At 43.5% G+C, this 20,513-nt stretch overlaps 2 protein-coding genes across 4 annotated transcripts; one reads left to right on the top strand and one right to left on the bottom strand.

Moving 5' to 3' along the window:
* Nucleotides 1-7,034: 7,034 nt before the first annotated feature.
* Nucleotides 7,035-13,289, bottom strand: nf2b (NF2, moesin-ezrin-radixin like (MERLIN) tumor suppressor b). The gene is made up of 17 exons (XM_076031796.1): nt 12,947-13,289; nt 12,574-12,698; nt 12,206-12,331; nt 11,786-11,908; nt 11,581-11,664; nt 11,367-11,435; nt 11,184-11,266; nt 11,007-11,082; nt 10,754-10,891; nt 10,532-10,606; nt 10,332-10,445; nt 10,090-10,212; nt 9,678-9,895; nt 9,412-9,514; nt 9,071-9,210; nt 8,782-8,950; nt 7,035-8,686 (listed from the first exon to the last, which is right to left on the bottom strand). Exons 2-17 carry the CDS (start codon nt 12,661-12,663, stop codon nt 8,639-8,641), a joined length of 1,779 nt encoding a protein of 592 aa, XP_075887911.1. The 5' UTR covers nt 12,664-12,698; nt 12,947-13,289; the 3' UTR covers nt 7,035-8,638.
* A 158-nt stretch (nt 13,290-13,447) lies between these two features.
* On the top strand, nt 13,448-15,457 carry mettl27 (methyltransferase like 27). Of its 3 annotated transcripts, none has more exons than XM_076031797.1 (6): nt 13,448-13,685; nt 14,207-14,337; nt 14,460-14,588; nt 14,686-14,821; nt 14,946-15,074; nt 15,166-15,456. In XM_076031797.1, exons 2-6 carry the CDS (start codon nt 14,218-14,220, stop codon nt 15,387-15,389), a joined length of 738 nt encoding a protein of 245 aa, XP_075887912.1. In that variant the 5' UTR covers nt 13,448-13,685; nt 14,207-14,217; the 3' UTR covers nt 15,390-15,456. The 3 variants fall into 3 exon arrangements, with proteins under 3 accessions (XP_075887912.1, XP_075887914.1, XP_075887913.1); XM_076031799.1 differs by having other exon boundaries at nt 13,449-13,685; nt 14,946-15,038; nt 15,166-15,455; XM_076031798.1 differs by lacking the exon at nt 13,448-13,685 and adding an exon at nt 13,716-13,995 and having other exon boundaries at nt 15,166-15,457.
* Nucleotides 15,458-20,513: the final 5,056 nt, after the last annotated feature.

Raw genomic sequence — 20,513 nt, forward strand, 5'->3', positions numbered from 1 at the left:
TTCACCCGTGTGAAGCAAAAAGAAAGAATTGAACTACAGATAGTCGCTCAAAATTCAGCAGTTTTTTAAAAGGACCTGTGTGAGAGACATAGCGCCTTCTGGTGGTGAGAAAGCACACACACAAACAGCGAAATGGAAACTTCTGCAAAAAGTCTAACTTCTGTGATGTGTACTAGCACATTACAGAAGTTATTTATATTTCTACTTGTTCCTTAGTGAAGTTGAGATTGATGAGGTAGTTGATGGCTCAGTGCAGCAGCAGCAGCAAAAGCAGCAGCAGCAGGGAGACACTGGTTTGCAGCCAGACTACTGCCTCCTTCGCTCTCTGATCAATTCCATCCACTTCCTTTTCCTTCCACTGGGGGTGAAAAAACTATTAACCCAATGGCAATGTCTTCTGAAAGACACTGTTGGGCTTTTTTCAATGCTACAACTGGGGAGAAGAGTGCTGTGTACCCGATGGACAGAATGCATGAAAAGTACAGGTGTGTGTTTGGAAAAAAAAAAAAAGACAGCCAGCGCCACGGAGGCTGCAAACTTAAAGCTCATTCAGCCGCATCGCAGACTGTCTCGCTTCCTCACAAGTCGCCTGTCCTGCCAAAGGGCACGTAGGCAAGACACGACACGCTGCTTTCAAACGGAGCTGAAATGTTAGAAGAAAACCAAGGAGAGAGGCGGAGGTGCAACTGGGAGCGTTCTCAGCCAGCCGGGACGGAGATTTGTTTGGCAGAAAACAGGAGGTTTAGACTAGACAGCCAGTCTCCAAAAAAATCTGTTGTATATGAGCAAAAGAAAGGTGAAAGAGCACTCTGACTCACGTGCGCTCACTCTCACACACTCATTTAGCAGAAATGGTGACGGCTGAAGTGTGGATCCTCAGGGGGCCGAGCTAAAGAGAGAGGTGCCTCTCGGCTTTCTGGGACCTGCAGTGGGAGGGCTGCAGGTCCTCCAAGCATCGTTGGACCTGCAGCCCTCCCACTTAATCACCGTGGCTGCCAGCTGGTCACATGGTCGGCAAAGGAAGTAGGGCATATGTGAGGAGGGGGACGTGGTGGCGGTGGTGGAGAGTCAGACAGTGAATTAGCCCACTTTGTCTTGCAGCATGGATTCGTGCAAGCCAAAGCGCGCAGACACACACACACACACACACACACACACACCCACACCCACACACACACACACATTTTAATATCTAAAACAGTGAACAGACAGGGAGAAGCTGCCAAATCTCAGAAGATAAGATGAACAGCCTGAGGATCAAGGAGGCTAAGCCAAAACAAGACACACACACACACGCACAGACACACAGACACACACACCCTTTGGTGTCTTTGAATGATGGTGAGGACCCTGCATTGATGAAATCCACTGCCTCCAGGCCTCTAAACTTCAATTGTGAAAACAAGTCTTTAACTTTGCGCGTGCGCCAGACACACACACACACACACACACACACACACACACACACACACACACACACACACCTTTTTGCACTCAGCCTCCACTGTATGGGCTACTGTATACAATGTTTGGGCCTGCAGCACTGTCACCCACACAACGTCCTTTGTTTTGTTTTTTTTGGAACAAACTTTCTTGAAAAGTGAAGCATGCAGAGGAAGTAAAGGACAGACTTTTTACATTTCCGACAAAACATAATTAAAATAAATTTTGCATAACACTCGACCGTTTAAAGTGGGCGACAGTATAAGAGCGCACAACAAATTTAGAATAATGGATGTTTGGAAGGGAGGGGAAAAATTAAATATTTAATGAGCTGGAGGCAAAGAAGGAGGAAAAAAAGTGCTGAGTGAACAAAATGCACTGGAAAGAAGGTTAAGGGAGCATATGATGCTGTGTGTGTGTGTGTGTGTGTGTGTGTGTGTGTGTGTGTGTGTGTGTGTGTGAGTGAGAGAGAGAGTGTGAGTGCAGAGCTGCTGTCCTATTGATCAATCCTCGAATCAACAGTGTCACCTTCTGTTGGTGGGCTGCATGACAGATAGAAAGAGAGAGAGGGCGAGCGAGGGCTTGGCATTAAGGCTCGAGATCGATGCGGTGAGGTTTGTTAAACAGGACAAACACTGGTGGAGCCACTGGCCGGTGACCAACACGCTGAGGAAGTTGATATGATGAGCGCCGAGAGCCCTCAGATAAATGGATGGGATGCAGCAGAGCCGGAGAGAAGAAGGGCGGCCGCCCTCTGGAGATCAATATCTCATTTAACAGAGCAGCGACACCAGCAGCCACTCAGAGCTAAACCTGACCTCTGGCTTTGCGTGCAGTCAAAATCTGGCTGAGGATGCCTTTGAAAAAAATATCAATTTTTTTATCCCACAGTTGAAGTCTCCAGCCGAATCACCCTTCCTCTTGTTCAGTCCTTCAGCTCAGAACATCCTGCTAAAATTGACGCTTTGTTGGACCTTCCACATTCCAGAAACAAGACGCCCTCAGAGGGGTGCGCCTGAGCCAACACCTGGCTGGGGTCACTGCCTGCATGGATGGGTTATAAGAACTGGATACCAGACCGGCTATTTGGCAGCGTAGTGATTTTTCTCCAGCGGCCACTCGAGGTACTGCAGCCAAAACCCCATACAGAATCCTTCCCGTAGACTGCAATATAAAAAAAAATGCCTGGAAAACGGCTGACCGGTCGACCTTTGACCTGACACACAGTTCATAACAGATCTTTGTATTGTTGCTTGTTTTTAGTCATTGACTTTTAATTGTTCAAAAAAATGATAAAGGCCAGAGAATCACCAGGAAAGAGTTTATTCCCAGCGCGACGTCACAGCGTCATACATGCTGTGTCTCGAGTCGTTATGATTGGCTGATGCGTCCTGATGTATCTCGTTGGTATCAGAGGCATGATGGGAAGGGACAGTACTGCACATGCTCTATGGGCCACGTAATGCGGAAGCAATACAAACCCCCCACCCTGAAAAAAAAGAATGGATCTCAGTATTGGATCCCTGCTTGGTTTACTCTCACTGACATGGGAGAGGCATCAGCGCCCTTTGTGACATCACAGAGGGTAGAGAGTTGTTTTTCTGTTTAAGCACACACTTCTTCTTCTGCTGCATTATCCGGAGTCGCGTCGTGGGGGCAGCAGCCTCAGCAGAGACACCCAGACTACCTTGGCCCTAGTCACCTCCTCCAGCTCATCTGGAGGGACCCCAAGGCGTTCCCAGGCCAGCCGAGAGACATAGTCCCTCGCGGTCTCCTCCCGGTGGGCCATGCCCAGAACACCTCCCCAGGGAGGCGTCCAAGAAGATTTTTTTTTTTTTTTTTAATAATTTCTAGCGCGATTTCAAGGTTTGCCCTATCCTAAGCGGGATGGGGGTAATCGTGTTACTGAATTAAGCCCCACATGGAATACATGGATTGCGGTGCGATTGGATTTTGTGAGGATGATTGGCTTGATTCAATTTGTGTTGCACAGGATCGCCCAGGAGCTCTCTCACTCTCTGAATCACAAAGTGACTGATCAAGGAAAGGAGTATTTTGAATGCATGTTTGAAGTGTTTGAATCGGGGTTGGGGGGTGACTGTGTGTAAAGTAGCCCAGTTCCATTGGCTTTATTTCCAACTCTGCTGCATGGATTTGCATCTCATTGACAAAGTTACTAAAGCTAAAGGAGCCGCTCACACTGGTGGCTCACACCAAAAACTCTCATCCTGTTTGAAGCAAAAAAAGAAGCAAAAATAAATAAATAAATGAAAAGCTTTTCAGGCTCTAAGGTCCATATCATAAAAAGGTAAAAATAAAATATCTCACATCGAGGCCCCGGGCTGCGGCTGACAATTGGACAAATTCTGTAAATATATATATATCAGTTTTATCTCAGTAAAAGCCAGGAGCTGGCAGCACACAAACGCATGCAGCCGGCCACATAAATTGAAGCGAAACAAGGCCAGTGGACATACTGAGGCAGCCAGAATGCATCTGTCAGCGGCTCGGAGCAGTCAACTGTTGGCACATCTGACAGATTATAGAAGCTCCATCAGCCTGGATGACTGATGGGAGCCTTTTACCTCCTCAGGTACAGAACAACGGTACACACACACACACACACACACACACACACACACACACACACACACACACACACACACACACACACACACACACACACACACACACTTTTTAACCAGCAGTGTTTTGGATATTAAACTCTGGGGGAGTAGTTTGAAATATTAATACAGACATATCGTACTGCCAGCCTGCTGCCTGATATCTGTCATTTCTCCAGGTTTTCATCACCTGATCACTTTTAATCAGGTGATAAAAGTTGTTGTGTTTTTTTTTTACAGTTTGTCATTTTTGTATGTGTGGACCATTCATTAACCTGAAGTTTGATATCAGTAGGTAATTTTATTTATGAGATTGAATCAACAATCACAACCTTGAATGACGGTGAGCTCTTCTGTGATTCCCATCATCAAATGTTATGTCTCTGGCCTGTCAAAGGTTCCCCTTTTCAAAAGATCTGTGCTGAAACATGGAGCTCAGAAAAGTAGCCCCTTGTGATGTCATCAAAGGCACTGTACTTCTCCCAAGGTTAATCACAGCAATCATTAATGTTTTTAACAGGAAAGGGGAAAAATGTAATGGTTTCAGTAGAGGGTGGTAAACAGAGGGCTACAAATGCTCTTTCCTGAAATCGAAAAAAAAACCCACCAAGAGCTGAAAACTGGCAGGAGAAATTGGAATCTCTAAAACAAAGTATTTCAGGTTAAAGACCTCAAAGAGAGCACGAGGACATGAAATCAAAGGAAACCTGGAAAAGATGCGATTGTGTCGACTCTTGTTCCCAGTGTCGAGTCACCTGAACTCTCCTCCTCCTCCTCCTCCTCCTCCTCGTCCTCTGAGTCCATCACAATAAAGCAGCTGGGATGAATGAGGATCAAGCTGCTCATTTCTTCTTCAGTGGTTCCACAGAGTGAGGATTACACGCAACCGTTGTGCCTCCCCTGCCGTCTCTGGGATTCATTCATCCCTCGCCAAGTTCACCGGGGGTGATGGCGTGCAGGGACACGGTCTGCTTTCATCTGGGCTGAAGCGGTGGCTCCAATCAATACCGGAGGACCAGCGGAGCAGCGCAGTGTGGAGAGCCTCCGCAGCCCCACAACACTTGGCTGCTCACCCCCTATTCCACTATTCCACAAGAAAGGGAAATGGGAAGGAAAGGTAATGCCGGTAGTTTTCCTTCAATGGGTGCGACACAAGGCTCAAATTCTCCCTGGGTGACATCACCGAGGGCACCAGCCGTATTGCAGTCTAATGACAACACTCTCAACCCAAGGAAGGAGACAGGACCATCCCCTTTCTCTTTTTCTTGAATGCTAAAATGTGCCGACAGCAGCCCCTTTGGAACACAGCCCTTTATGACATCATAAAGGGTTCAGACACCTCTCCCCATGCAGAACACCCAGCCAGTATTAAGGTTATCTTATTTTCTTCCCCTCGGTTAAAAGTACACCATCAATCGCAACGCGAAGCTAAAACCTCAGCTGGAGGTCGTAAACAGAGCGCTAAATATGCCGCTTTCTGGAGATCTGCCTGGTTTGGAGGATCATTTTTATGAGACAGCTGTGTTGGAGGAAAAGAAATGTCAGTGGCTGCTACCTGGCTGAGTCGCCTCCACATCATCATTGTGGACCGTTTGCATTCCTGGTTTTGCTGAGGCGACGAGGACGACCAGCACCACCAGCAGCAGCAGCCAATTATCTCCCTCCTTCAAGTGCCTTCACAGCAAAAAGACCCCTTCAAAGGCCCGATCCCTCATTTCCTATGGAGCAGAACGTGATGTCATTCATCCGCGTCTCCAGAGCCCCTTACTTGTCACACTTGGCGGCACCCTGAGAGCAATTCACACAGTGTCTAAATACCCCCTGCTGCTGCCCTGGTTCACTCCTACCACTGTGATCTGTCAGCGTATAGGGCCACAGACCAGACTGGAGACTAAGAGAAGGATGGGGACGACTCTGGCCGGATAAAGAGGTGGTGGGCAGAATCCTCTGAATGAGACTCATTCTTCTTAATCTCGTGTTCCACCGCCTGCTGGACACCACGCTGGGACGATCCACACTCCACCACAGCTCTCTCAACAGATTCACAGCCACCCTCATTTATTTTGCTTTTAAAACAGTGCATATAATGTGTCTGATGGAACCAATAATGAAGAAATAGAGACACTGAGTGACTCCCTTCAAAGAGATTCAAAGACGGGCAAACTTGACACGGTTTACTCACCGTATTCGATGTACTTCGGAATCGCTCGGCTCTTCCGTTGCCACGGCTCAGCAGACACGAGTCAAAATAGAAGACTGTATTTGAGGCTGATAGGATCCACCTGTGAAGCCTCACCCACCTGACGATCAGCCACTTTCAGTTGAAGGAGGTCAAGATGAGCAAATGAATGGACGTACACAACATAAAAGCTCAAGTTTTCTAACCAAACATTTAAATTTTTTCGAGGTGAATCTTAGTGAGAGCAGCAAGAAGGTGCTGGGCAGGGTACCAAAGTTTCAGTTTCAGATACAGATTCAGTCTTAAAGCCAACTGGTTCTTTCTCCCTGTCAGACATCAAAGAGGAGTAAAATTATTTAGAATTTCGAGGTTGCTGAAACTTTGCTCATATTTCAGTTTCTACACCCAGTACATTATTTGGAAGTTTAGAGTTGTATGAATGTGAATTTGTGATTATCGAACAAAAGGGGGACATTTAAAAGACATCCATCTATATGTGCAGTCAACTGTGCAAGGGTTCAATGAAAAGCCTTTTAAAACATCTGAGAAACCTTGTGTGGTTGTTCTTGTACACACCCTGCTGATCTTGCGACACCGTATACTGACTCTTCCTCTGGCGCCACCATGAGGCCAGGATTGGTGAGGAAGACTCACCCTGCAACATGGACAACCATGGATGTGTAATATCGACAGTGAAGAGTGTAAGCAAATAAAGTGACTGCACGTTAATGACACAAAGGTTGTGAAAACATAAACAGAGGGGAGGAAATGACCTTGAATACATCCAATGATGTTTTGAACGATTTATAGCACAAATAAATACACTTGAAGATACACATTGAAATACTGGAGGAGTAACATGTCAGTGAGGACAAAAAAGCAACCAAAAAAATCCTTGAAATTTTTGTGCAACTAAACCAGAACATTATGTGTAACCGCATTAAAGCAATAATGAGCAGTCTGTCAATGTCAAGTGCAGGAGAGTCTGATAAGAAGGTCCAAAATAAACACAAAGAGTCTCTGGATTAAAAATATCCGGTAAAACATTTCTCACTTAATGAGTTAAGGACAAAAGCGAGTTCACTCAGGGACTCAACCTCTGCTACATCTGCAGCCATCAAACCTCTCTGACTCAAATGATCGACCTGTTCAGAAATGTCAACTTTGAAAAATCGTACTGCAAATCTCAGGGGGCGAAAAAAAACAAACCCACAAGAAAAAAGACACAACCTGGAGTGATTGTCTCAGACAGGAACCCTGAGAGCTGAGGAAGAGAAAGAAAATAGCAAAGTCGTCACTACTATTGTCTGATGTCGATGCCGAGCTGCATCCCAAATATTAACAATAATATTAAAAAAAAAAAAAAAAAAAAAAAGTTTAAGGCACATTTAACAGGCTGGAGTACAAAAATATTAAAAACTTGAATTGACAGAGCACAAGCATGAAAAGAAAATACAATGATCAGCTGTAACATTGAGCTGGAAGAAACCATGAAGGCGCCTGTATTCAGTATCAGTTAAAGCAGGTCAAGTGACAGAAACAGCAACCAAGAAAAAACCAAAATATATCAACATTTGAATTTAACACTGTCATGGAGTGTTGGATATGTGCTTGTTTAGATATGTCCCGGTTCTCTTTCTTCCAGACACTTTGAGGCTGTGCTGATGTCAGTGGAGCTACTTTCACACACAGCTTGGTGGCAGTGTTGGCTCACAGGCTTTTTTTTCCCTTTAGGCCACACTGAAGTACCTCGACGTTCCTCTTACAACACTGTTAGCTAGTGTTTATATCCAGGAAGAACGTCATTTAACACAGGTTTTAAGTGAGTAACATGTGCACATGAACAACTATTGTGTGCATGATTTTTTTTCTTTTCTTTGAAAATCAAAGATTCTTCAGCACACGGTAGGGCGGTAACAGCGTTTTGCATTCAAATAGTCCAATTACTTGAATGAAAAAAGAAAAAACGGAACTGATGAAGTTTCTGATCTTGTTGCTGCCGTACCATCACAGCACATTAGAACAGCAGAAATATTCAACTTTGACCAGGCACCCATGCCAGAAAAGTCTCCAGAGTCTGCAGAAAATACAGGGTTAAACGCCTCAACGCTTGTCTGACGCTCCATTTGTTACCCGCCAGAAGGCGTGGAGAGGATGGTGTGGTGTACAACCTGCGTGGCACCGTGTGGAGTCGACAGACCAGTGGCTGCCTGTGGCTGACAATGTATCTGAAATCTTTCAACAGCAAACAACTGCAGTTTTATGCATCGGTCTGTTAGTTTCAGACAGACTGAGAGGGAGGAAAAAGAAAGAAAGAAAGAAAGACAATCTCAACCAAACACTGTGAGAGAGCTGCTGGCGCCCCCCTGTCTTCGACATGTGGCGGCAGAGGTCACACTTCTTCGAAATAGGCCATCTGGGACATGTACGCCGAGTTTCTCTGCAGAACGACACGAGCATGGTTGGTCAGAGGGAGAACAAAGTCTTTGGCCTGACTTCAGTGAGAAGTGATTGGACGAGTGGAGCTCCGCCTACGTTGCTGTGAGGTATGTAGACGGGCTCCTGGACGTATCCCCTGGCCTCACTGCGCAGGTTGTAGAGGCTGGCCTGCTGCTGCTGCTCCTCCAGCTTCAGAGACTCGATCTCCGTCTTCAGCTCCTTCAGCTGGTCCTGCAGATGTTTGCTCTTCTCCATGTACTCCAGCCTGCAGGAGGAAAAATACAAAAAAAAAGAAAAAAAGAAACAATCGCCACAGGATGTAAACAAACAGCCTGGGTGATATCTTGGAAAAGAAAAGGAAAGGAAAAAAAAGACAAACACACACCTCTCTCTTTCTATCTCCATCGACAGCCTCTTCATGTCAGAGTCCTTGAAGTCGAGACTCGCCGAGGCCGAGTCGGAGGCGAACTCGGAGGTTTCGGGGGGAGCGGGAGGAGCCGGTGGGGTGGAGTATGCTGCTATGAGCTGGGAGACAAAACACGTCAAGCTGCTTGTAGTCAAACACACAGAGAGAAACTCTATCTTGGGGGCAATCAAAACTTTGTTTAGTTTTCCAACTTCAATGACAACAGTTTGAGAAAATATATATGGACAATAAAAACTTCCTGCAGAAGATTAATAGAGTTTTGTGTTGTTTCCCTGCCTTGAGCAGCACATTCATCTTACTGGGTATGTTGTTTTGGTGATCTCCAGCAGCTTCTGCTTGGCTCTCCGCTCAGCATCCTTGGCCTCGGTCAGGTCCTGCTTCAAGTGATCCGCCTCCTTCAACCTAGAACGAACAAGAAAAAAAAAATTTAAAAAATGAAGAAACAAAGAAAGAAAGAAGGACATAAAGAAAGAAAAAGAATAACTATGCCGTAAACACTTGGGTGACTATTTAAAGAGACGTGGAACGTGTCATGAATAGCTAACAAGCCGGAGTGCCGTCTGACCTCCTCTCAGACTGCTCCACCAGTTTGACGGCCAGCTGCTCCGCCTCCCTCATCTTCTGCTCCATCAGTCTCTTTTCCTCCTTGGTCTTCATGGCGGTGACCTCCAACCTCTGCCGCTCCTGCTCAGCCTCTGCAGCCTTGTGCGCCAGCAGCTTGGCCTCCTCCTCAGCGATCTGGGCCTTCTCTGCCAGCAGGTCAGCAGTCTCCTCGGACCGGAGCTGACAAAATATTCAAAGGTAAAAGTTGATTGGCAGGCTGGACACTGTAATGTTGGAGAGAGTTTTCAGACAGTTGGCTGTTGCTGTGTGTTGTTCAGTTAACTCTTTTTATGCAACTAACTGCTGCACGTGAGGCTTACTGCATTAAACAGAAGTGACATGCTTTTATCTCATCTCAAGGTAAACGCTCGTACCAGAGCCTCATTGGCTAGTCGCGCCTCATCCTGCAGCTGGAAAAGTCTTCGTTCCATCTCCTCCTTGGCCCTCTCTGCCTCCTCCCTCATCTGTTTTTCCCGTGCCAGGATTTGTCGATCCATCTGGACGGAGCAAAATCATTTAAAGTCAAGCCGACTTCAATCAAACAGCAATAATTCTGCTTCCCTCAACCGTGCACGGGGTAAAATCTCGGGGCAATTGGAGAAGAGAATCGCTGAACCTTCTTGCGAGCCTTTTCCTCTTTGGCCTGGGCCTTCATCTGCTGCACCTCGATGGAGTCCACCTTCCTCCTCCTCATAAACAAATCGTGGTTACCGATGCACAGCTGTAAGATCTGCCAAAACACAAAACAGAAACTTCCAGCTTGACACAGCTCTTATAAATGGGTCTTGGCGCGGCTTTAACTTGATGTTCACTGACCAGCTTGTTGACCCGCAGCTGAGACGAGTAGAACTTGAAGACGTCTTTCTTCTTGTCCAGAGGTTTGATAGTGAACTACAATATGTTAAAAAAAAAACAAAAAAACAAAAAAAAACAATTCTTAAGGATTGATTTTACTTTAAATAATTATGGACAATGAACTATCAGAAAGACTGCATCCTGACTGGAAGCAGAGACCGCTGGTCCACTGCCGGCCTTTACCTCCTTTTCGCTGTAAGAGATGTTGCGGATGCCACTCCAGGGAAAGGATTTGTTTGGACTGAGTTTGCTGTTGGGGCTGTAGATGTGGAGACCCTGAGCGTCCACTCCAAGTAGAAGTTCGGTGTCCCTCTTATTTTGCTATCAATTGTATTCATTAGATTAGATTACAAAACACAATTTCTATAGAAGCTCATGTTCCCGGTTCTATTTTATTTATTTATTTATTTTTTAAAGCACAGAAATCGACACTTACAGTAATAGAAAAGTAGCTGACGCCATACATCTCAAGGTCTTGGGCTATTTTTAGGTACTCCATCTCAGCCTCGTCCCTGAATTGCATGAGAAAGAATAAAACACAAGAAGTCAATTTATTGATAATAATCAAGACCAAACTACCTTTTCTTTGCTTGGCCTCAATAGTGACTCCTACCTGGCGATGCCTCTGTGCTCCGCATACCAAGCGGTGATCTTTTCCTCCCACATATCCGCTGTCATTTGATACTGCATCAAAACCTGGAGCCACCACATGCGAACAATTTACAAAAATATCACACAATCGCACGGACAGACAGAAGATCCAGAGACTGTGTTCTAACGCGGCAACAGTGCTTACTCTTTTTGGCAATAGTTCATCCTGCGCCAGGAATCCAGGCTTATGAAAATTTGGATCATAGTCGCCATACTGTTGGAGAAAAGGTAGAAGAAAAAAAAAAAGGTTAGAAAAACTTGAATGAAACTGATACTACTTTGACACTTGGAATAGTGAATGTTTTAGTAACACCTTACATCAAACAATATAAAGAGAGAGGTAGGCGATAATTATTTACCTTGGCTTGAACGGCATATGACGCCAACAGAACAGAGGCCTCAGGCGAACAAAATATCTCCTCATCTAAAATCTGTTTTTTTACCTACAAAAAGAGTTTTAAGATACACACAACATTTTCCAGTTCACATTTGGCTGTGGACATCTTGGAACTGTGCAAAATGAATAAATAAAATAAAATAAATAAAGATTGTTTGCAAGATTACCTGTAAGAAGAAAAGGTGCTGAGTTATTTCCTGTACGAGTTCTTCTTCTACTTTTTCTGGAAAGAACTTAGCCAGAAAATGGAACGTTATGGGAGAGTCTTTGGGAACCTCCTGGTCCAAGACCTTTGTGGGAGGATAAATTATATCAGAAACGCAGAAGCAATATTCACAACATTATGAAACCACGTTCATATTCTCATGTTGGAGCAACAACAAAGGGACATGAGTTGCAAGAAACAAACTGATTTTAAAATGCTAGACATGACCTTACAGTAACTGTAATGTGTCAACTAACTAATTGATGACGATTACGAATGTCTTCAGTGAAAAAAGTTGAATTTTTGATAATTGTATACATTACATACTATTGAGCGTCTTTTAATTAGATGCACCTACTTTTGAAAATGTAACCCTGCTTACCCTTTTCTCTGGTTTCAGCCAAGCGTAGGTGTCCTTCACTGTGTACCTGAGTCCAAAGAACCAGGTCTCCCTCAAACCCACAGTGCGACACACCAAGTCAAAGAGATCTTTGCCTTTCCACTTCACCTGCAAGGAAATAAAGATAAACATGAAACCACCAATAGCAGGAATCGATTTAAGCACGTTTATATTAGCGGTCACTTGAGTTTCTGTAAAGAGCTTAGGACGGATTCCTCTTAAAAACTTTTTTTTTTTTTTATATAGATTTCATAAACAAGCATGGGTCCATACCACACGGAATAAAGTAAGATGCACTGCTCCATACTGGCAGAGACAGAAATTTAAAAAGAGCTGGATAAAAATCGTACCTCACAGCTGAACTCCATCTCAGCGTCCATAGTGATCACTTTGACTTTGAAAGTCTTTGGCTGCTTCTTCTTTAACCCCAGGATGGACATTTCGACGATGCTGCTGCTGCGACTTTGAGGGAATCCTGAAGCAATGAAAAATTGAAGAAACCGCTTTAACTCCCGAGAATAGCGCGTAAAAAGTATATTTAACAGGGTTAAATAGACACAATCATTCAGTCATCGCCTGTCTGAGCCAAATGTTTTAGGTCTCAAACACAAAGAATGGCGTATTCGGCACGGTTGAAGCTTAAAACGCATTTCTTCAGCGAAGAACTACGTTAAAGTGAAATGTAAGCTTGCAAATGTGTGAAACTTTTCGAAGAATATTTACCAGCGAGCTGATCTGCTATCCAGCAAGAGGCAGCGCTGTAGCGGAGGCTAGGCTAATTGATATCACTGGACAGCGTTAGCTTCCCGGCTATGCCACGAAAACCGACCAAAACAAGTTGTGGGAAAGGCGAAAGTTTGGAAAAATGTCCATGTTTTAAAGACGCTGCGCACGACGTGTCGCCGTGGAAGCTATTAACGTGGTGATAAAAAAAAAAAAAAGAAGTCTGGAATAACTTTAGTGGACTTTTTTTGTTGACAGCAACGTACTTTAGCAGGCTTAAGCTAGCTCTTAATATCAGAAGGACTTTCCAGAAGATTTTTTTTGTTTTGCTTTGACCACCAGTCGCTCTACAGGTGGGAACATGAACAGCAGTTCGGGATAGTGCTAACGCGCATGCGTAAGAATTTCAGCCGTTCACAGACTACAGGAGATTACACATTTCAGACTTGTTTGTTGAAATTGTGTACTCGCGCAGTCAGAAAAGTTTTTATTACCCATGCGATGGGTAATAAAAACTAATAATACACGTATTTTATGACACAGAAACATAGCGAAGAGTCTCTGGTCATGATTTAAGTGCCTGGTAGTCTTTACTGAGGGTTTAAAACATCTGTATCGGCAATGCCGTTTATATGCTCTGTTTACAGTAACATCCGGACTTCTTGCCAGGTTGCTAACGCCTAAAGGTTTTGATAAAACAAAAACAAAATCCCACACGACAGTTGTCGGAATACTCTAGGTAAGTCTGCCTGTCACTGCGTCTTGTTTGTCCGGTGGAAATGTGAAGGCTAACTCCGTGTTAAACCGATCAATGTAATCTACAAGCAACGGTCCGTCTATAGAACTGCACGGTCAATAAAATAATGCAACTCACATCCACATTTCTAGTACAGGAGTAGTCGCACAACTCGCTAGATCGTCACCAGTCATGTCTGCACGTGGCTGTTCACGGCACCTGGTAAACCGTGTTGTTAACCCAGCCAAGCCACGGCTTTACCTCTGCCTACGAAGCAAGTAGACTCTCACCTGCACTCAGTCAACACGAGCTTGTGAGTCAGAGTTTGTCGATTTTTGACAACAGTGGAAACATTTCTGTGGCTGTGTCAGTCCTATCATTACTGACTTATCATATCAGAAAATATATCAATAATAAGTCATTAACCCCTAAAGCTGACACACTGTTTGTTTTGAATGTAGACCAGCGATGCCTCGTAATATAATTTTTCAGTGCTCCTTCTGGTTTGCTTTTTCTTTGAGCAGGTTTCAGTATAATGTCAGATGCAATGAACACATTCGACCATGTGAAAGCCGTGATCTTATCAGCCCACAGCAGCTCCAACACAAGCGAAAAGGTCAACTTTTACAACTCCTGGGCAGGGAACTATGATCAGGTGGGATGGAAATGCAAAACTGCAAAGGTGTTCTCTCTTCGTTGCATAGAGACGGCATTTTACTTTTACCATTTCCATCGGGGTCTAGAGCCATTCTTGTTTTCCTACTCTTCTTTCAAAAGGATGTGGCCGTTCTGGAGTACCGAGCACCAACTCTGGCAGCAAACTGCATCGCCTCCCATTTCATCAGCGGTCGTGATAAAGCCGTCGTGCTGGATGTTGCCTGTGGTACAGGTCTGGTGGCCAAACAGGTACATTTTCAAGATAAACAAAAGGGGTGGGGGGGTAATGCAATTTTAAGAGCTTTAATTTATTTTTGCAATGAAACATTAATGATTTGTCCTTCAGTTGAAGACTCATGGATTTGGACATTTTGTGGGCATTGATGGAAGCGAGACAATGTTGGAGAAGGCCAATGGCAGCGGCTTGTACCAGGACCTGAAACTCTGCCTGTTGGGAGACGACCCGCTTCCTGTCCAGACAGGTTGTTTTTACTGTGCCAGGGGTTCTTGTTGAAAAGGAATCAACCCTATTGCCCTAAATATGCATTTGTCAACATTGGATGTTTATCATTATTTTTTTTTTGTTTGGGTCTTTAATTCCTGCAGATATGTTTGACGTTGTGGTGATTGTGGGCGCACTGAGCGTTGGCCAGGTTCCAGTTGGAGTGGTCAGAGAGTTGTGCAAGTCCGCCAAACCAGGCAACACTCATTTTTTATACCATCTCAACAGCCACTGTTACATTATTTCTTTTAATGTGTCTATGAGAGTGTGCATGTGTGTTTACACACTCTCTTTCCTATATTTATTTATTTTTTCAAACACCAGGTGGCTATGTTTGCATGACAACCAGAGGTAACGCCGACAATGTGAAATACAAGGTGTCTCTGGAGTGTGAGCTGGAGCGGATGGAGCAAGAGGGCCTGTGGACTCGTGTAGAAGTGACAGAAGTGGAAGAATGGGAGCTAGCCGTGTCGGAGGAGGAGCATGGGTACATACCTGGTGCTGTGTACCTGTATGAAAAACAACTGCACAGCACTACACAGGTGTGATGCTGAACCTATTGGGGAGCAAAATATCACTCTAAATCATTTGTCAATAAATTGTCATACAATGAACAACATTTCTCACTGGTCATTTATGTGGTGTTGGCAGCAGTTGTATGTGAGGGGCTGCAGATGTGAGGCAGTTGGGGGGCTCGCAGCTTATCTCCTGTCTTCCAGAAAAAAAACCAACAGTTGATGGTTTTCCCATTCAATCAGCTGGCCGAGGCTCGAGGTCTATTTAGGACTTGTCGACTGCCATCTCGCATCTCAGGATTCCTTCCTGACTTGTGACAATGAAGGCTGCTGCAGGTTTGCTCCTGTTGGTATTCGGTATGTGTGTTCTCAGCCAGGCCACAAACCAAACCGACATCTTGGCTCAGGTGCAAGAACTGAGAGACGTGGTGGTGGTACTCCAGCAGGGGGACACAGGTAGGAGCGCTGCTTACTTTCCCTTTTGTAGATCTCTTCTGTTCTTTAATTCTCCGTCACACCAACTTCAGAATTGGAGACCAAATTGAGCAGCAGTGAGACTGAACTGAGCAACATCAAGTCTCTCGTTGGCCAGCTGGAGAGTGCAAACGCAGGTGAGGGATGTTTCTTGACAAGGTTTAAAAGGTTAAAACGTCAAAACCAAATTTTTATTTGCGTGTGTTCACAGAGAAACCAAAGGTCGGGGAACCACCTGGCAAACGGAGTTAGGAAACACCCCCACGCCCCAACATACACACCCAAAATACGGTACCCGCAACACTTACGTCAACAAAATGTATCTCCAGTCTGCCAGTAAACTACCCAAAATGAGAAAAGTCCATCCTTTACCCCTGTTGCCCATTCCACTTTTCAGAATGTGTCTGCTAAACCACAGTTCTGACAACAAGCCCTTCATGATTCCCCAGGTCAGTCACTGGATCATAAATATTTTATATATCAATGAAATATAAATTATATACTTTTTAAAAATCACAAGAAGTCAACCGTGTCAACAACTTGGTCGTATATTTGTAATTACAACAAAATACCATAAGGTGGCAGTGTGAGTAAAATAAAACCATACAGGAGAGGCAGAGGGCCTGCAGGTCCTCCTCCGAGTCTGCATCTGGATAATATTGAATGTTTCTGCTGCTTCAAACGGCGACATTTTACCTGAAGCAAAATAACGGAAGAAAGTCATACGACAAAGGAATTTTGAGATACAGCTGATCAGAAAGAGTCTATTAGATGTAGCTTTCTATGAAAAATATTTTTCTTTTATATAAAGCAGTAACTGGCTGTTTATCTTTTTTTTTAGTGTACCGTGAAAAGCGTGGATGGCTGAAAAAAATGTTTTGTAGTCCAAAATGTGCCTGATTTTATTACAACACAACACTAATTGAAATGCCGATGACCAGTGCCCAGAATAGATAATAGATAAATAAATGATCAAAACCGCTTTTGTTTGTTTTTTATTTTTAAAGAAATAATCTGTGATTAAACTGTACACACTGACAAAACAGAATTCCTGCACACTTGGCCAACTTGCAAACTTTTTAATGATTAGGGTTAATGACATTAAAAAGTTTGCAAGTTGAACACGTGTGCAGGAATTCTTTTTTGTCAGTTTGGACTTTATTGTCACCCTCCGAGGCACCGGCCGTGTCAATAGATGTGTGAGGATTTTTGCCTTTTTGAAAATGTACACACTGACATGGCTTGGATGTACAATAGGAAAAAGGTGTTTAAAGGGGTACCTCTGTGGCTGTCTTGGCTCACTTTCCTTTCATACAAAACAATGTGCCGGACACTTCCTGAAAAAAAATCAGTGACATTTCCTTTCCCGAAATAAATGAAATGAAAGGCATGAAACTTTGCAGAAGCAATAAAAAAAATTTAAAAATTGTTGATTAAGAAATGTGTTGTTGTCATGCAGAAGAAGAGCTCTGACCTTATTTTTCCTGTAAAGAAGCTTTTTCATGCCAGAGAAACTCTGTAGGTGCTCCCAAAGGGAGGTGCAGGTGTGATTAATGACCCATTGTCAAGCCAGTCTCTATTTCTAGACACACTAATGGGCTCCTTCAAAGACTGCTGCAAAGTATCTTTAAGCACACTTTGGCCTTTTAAGTACAAATAAAAACATCAAAATGAGCACATCATTTGTACTTTTTTAATTTATTTGTACGTGTGTGTGTGTGTATAATCATTTTTTTTATTTCTTCCCACAAAAGGTGATAGCGCCCGTAGGTGTATTAATTGTGTATTTATTTGCCTCATTTTGTTAAATTTCTACATTATTCAAAGTAATAGATGCTTAACAAAACAACATTCATTTAAAGTCACAAGGCAGCATGACTCTTCGGCCTATATCATCAAAAATAACGATTTTTTTCAAATCAGATGGAAGAGCCCCGTTTTGTTTGTTTGTTGTTGTTGTTGTTGTTGTTTTTAATAAAGAAACTCTCACAGAGTCCCATCTGAGCGATAAATCTAATGCCGTTGTGTGGTCTTACATTTACAGGTGTCTTTCAGTGCTGTCTTTTCATGTATAATAAAGTAAATGATAACAGTAGGGTTTTCATTTGTTTCAATTTAAATAAAAAATAGCAGGTCTGCTTATAATAACAGATACTTAAATATATTCAGTCCGTTTATTAACCCATTTGCAACCCAGTTATGCAAGAATTTTCCACTGAGCAAACACAATGTATGCAAATATGACAAAGTAGGTATGTGAGAGGCTGCAGATGTGAGGCGACACAGCTTGTATTTTCTCACATTCATATAGAAATTATCTCCTGTCTTCCAGAAAAAAACAGTTGATGATTTTCTCACTCATTCAGCTGGCCGAGGCTCGAGGTCTATTTACTCTGGAATTCACTAAGGTCTATACCAACGTTGGCGATGCTTACAATCCATCGACAGGTAAGGAACCGCCAAACTCACTGGATAGAGTGCCTGTTTTCTCCAGTACTCAGTGAGATTTTCAGGTAGAAAACATTGTCATTCAAAAAGTAAAAAAAAAACCTCTCTCTTTAGGTTTCTTCACAGCACCAGTCAAGGGTGTCTACTATTTCCAGTTCACCATGTTGGGTGCTCGGCAAGGCACCACAGGCGTGGCCATACACCTTAACGACAAGGCCATCATGCAAAATTGGGATTCTACTCATAATGAAGACGAATACATCACCAACTCTGTTATTCTGTAGCTGCTAGAGGGAGATGAGATTCACCTGGTTCTCCCGAGAGGCTTCTCAGTCTACGATAATGAGGCTAACGGCACCACCTTCAGTAGCGCTCTCCTCTTCACACTGTGAGGACTTAAACAAAATAAACAGCAGTAGTGGTCATCCAAAAAAACTTCTACAATAAAAAAAAATGTATTAACCATCAAATGTCTCTGTGTGCTTCACGAAATTAATTTGTCGTTAATGAATTGCTACAATTTACTTTACAAACAGACAAATAAGTACCTCCTAAGCTTTTTATTTTTCCTTTGCTAGCAATAAGCATTTACGGTGATGGGATACAAGTTTTGTTTTATTTATTTATTTAGACAATTTCTGTTTGCATTATTCTTTTTTGACACTAGAGGCTGGTAAAATGTACAGTATTGGGCTTTTAACTCAACAAATCTCTTCTGGATGCTCAGTTTTTTCATTGTCATTCAGCCACTTGTATTCTGCAGTGGTTGCCTGGTCAGATTGGACAGAAAAAGGATGTGAGTCATATTGAATTTTAAGAAAAAGATCACAATCAAATGTGATTTAAATATACTGATGTTATTCGGAAAATAATAGTTGAGCTTTGTTATGCCGTAACAAACCAAGATTAATAGAAAAATGCCAAAGATAAACTCCAGAATATCTTCAGTTTTTTGTTTACCTGTTCCAGAGAGTAAAAGGTCTCTGATGTGCTTAGCGGGCAGCTTGAAGAAATCATCATATTGAGGGGAATAACAAATTCAAAAATTATTATCAGCTGCTGATCTGTTATAACTGTGTGGGTTTGTCGGTCAGGAAACAGGACGAGGTCGGGGTCGGTTCACCGTCATTGTGTGTGTGAATCTGTCAGAGGATCACCCATCAGCATCCACGCCTCACCATTCATCAAAGACGAATAAAAAAAAATTCAACAACAACAAATTCCTCATGAACTTTCTTCACAAAATCTCATTTCACTATTTGTTCATCAAACCCTGAAAGGTTTTTCGTAAAAGGTTAGAAATTAAACAGGACAGTGAGACCAAGAGTAGATAAAAAAGAGAAGGCAAAAAGGAAGACAAAGGACAGAAAGAGGAAGAGGGGAGGAAAGGGAAGCCACCAGAATTTTTCAGTCATCATCAGCAGTATACATTTAATTTAGCTTCCCCTTTTGTTTCAACACAAACAGCCTTAAAGATGCACCAAAAAGCAGAAGTCCATCCAGTCTCATCAGCATCGCTTCCCCTGCTCTTGGGGTCACAGGTGTGACCGAAAGTCTTTGGCAGCTTATGGTGAGGTTGGCAAAATCTGCTCTGAATTCTACACAAGCTACAAGTTATTAGTCATCCTGCTGGAAAAGAATCCAGACATATAGTTTAGTTTCATATTTAATGAACATAAGGCTGTGCAAGGCTAACAAGCTTTGAGGAATTACTGTGCCTTCTTCTTCTCAAAATGTGCACAAAGCGCATGGTTAATTCTTTTTTTTTTACTCGCACGTACATGCCAAAATATTGCACTTGATAAATATAGCAATTGGAGAAGACCACAATAGACTCAAGTGACTCTACTGCCTCTGTACACTTGAAATATAGCACATAGCTGATTCAAGCGCCCACTGCCAAGTTGGATACTGTTTCTCTTGAGGTACTTATATGCTTTGGCACGGAGCCAGTGTCACACTGCAGCAGGAAGGAGAGGGGCTCAAAACCCAGTTGGGTTACAGCAGCAGCAGCAGGAAGTGGGACAGTACGCGCTGACTGGTCCGGATTCCCATTATGTTCAGGATACAGGGTGGACTGTGAGTGAACAAACACCCCGCTGCAACCAGGCTTTCAACTATGCTCACAGGACGACTGTCGCTGTTATAGCAATCCCAATTTCTTAGCGCATCACAATTGAAATGTTTTTGACCGGCACCCACTGGCCGCCTTGTTGGCACATCCCGGTATTTGCA

Source organism: Nelusetta ayraudi, unplaced genomic scaffold (assembly GCF_046127955.1).
Source record: "Nelusetta ayraudi isolate G7.1 ecotype Tasmania unplaced genomic scaffold, CSIRO-AGI_Nayr_v1 ptg000033l, whole genome shotgun sequence".
Taxonomy (NCBI): Eukaryota; Metazoa; Chordata; class Actinopteri; order Tetraodontiformes; family Monacanthidae; genus Nelusetta; species Nelusetta ayraudi.

Coding starts and splice junctions, on each gene's coding strand:
- nf2b (XM_076031796.1), bottom strand. CDS start 12,663: ATGTCCATCCTGGGGTTAAAGAAGAAGCAGCCAAAGACTTTCAAAGTC. Junction 11,267..11,366: donor ATGAACTATTGCCAAAAAGA/GTAAGCACTGTT, acceptor TGGTGGCTCCAG/GTTTTGATGCAGTATCAAAT. Junction 10,892..11,006: donor TCAGCTACTTTTCTATTACT/GTAAGTGTCGAT, acceptor TACAATTGATAG/CAAAATAAGAGGGACACCGA.
- mettl27 (XM_076031797.1), top strand. CDS start 14,218: ATGTCAGATGCAATGAACACATTCGACCATGTGAAAGCCGTGATCTTA. Junction 14,589..14,685: donor CAGGTCTGGTGGCCAAACAG/GTACATTTTCAA, acceptor TTTGTCCTTCAG/TTGAAGACTCATGGATTTGG. Junction 14,822..14,945: donor CCCGCTTCCTGTCCAGACAG/GTTGTTTTTACT, acceptor TAATTCCTGCAG/ATATGTTTGACGTTGTGGTG.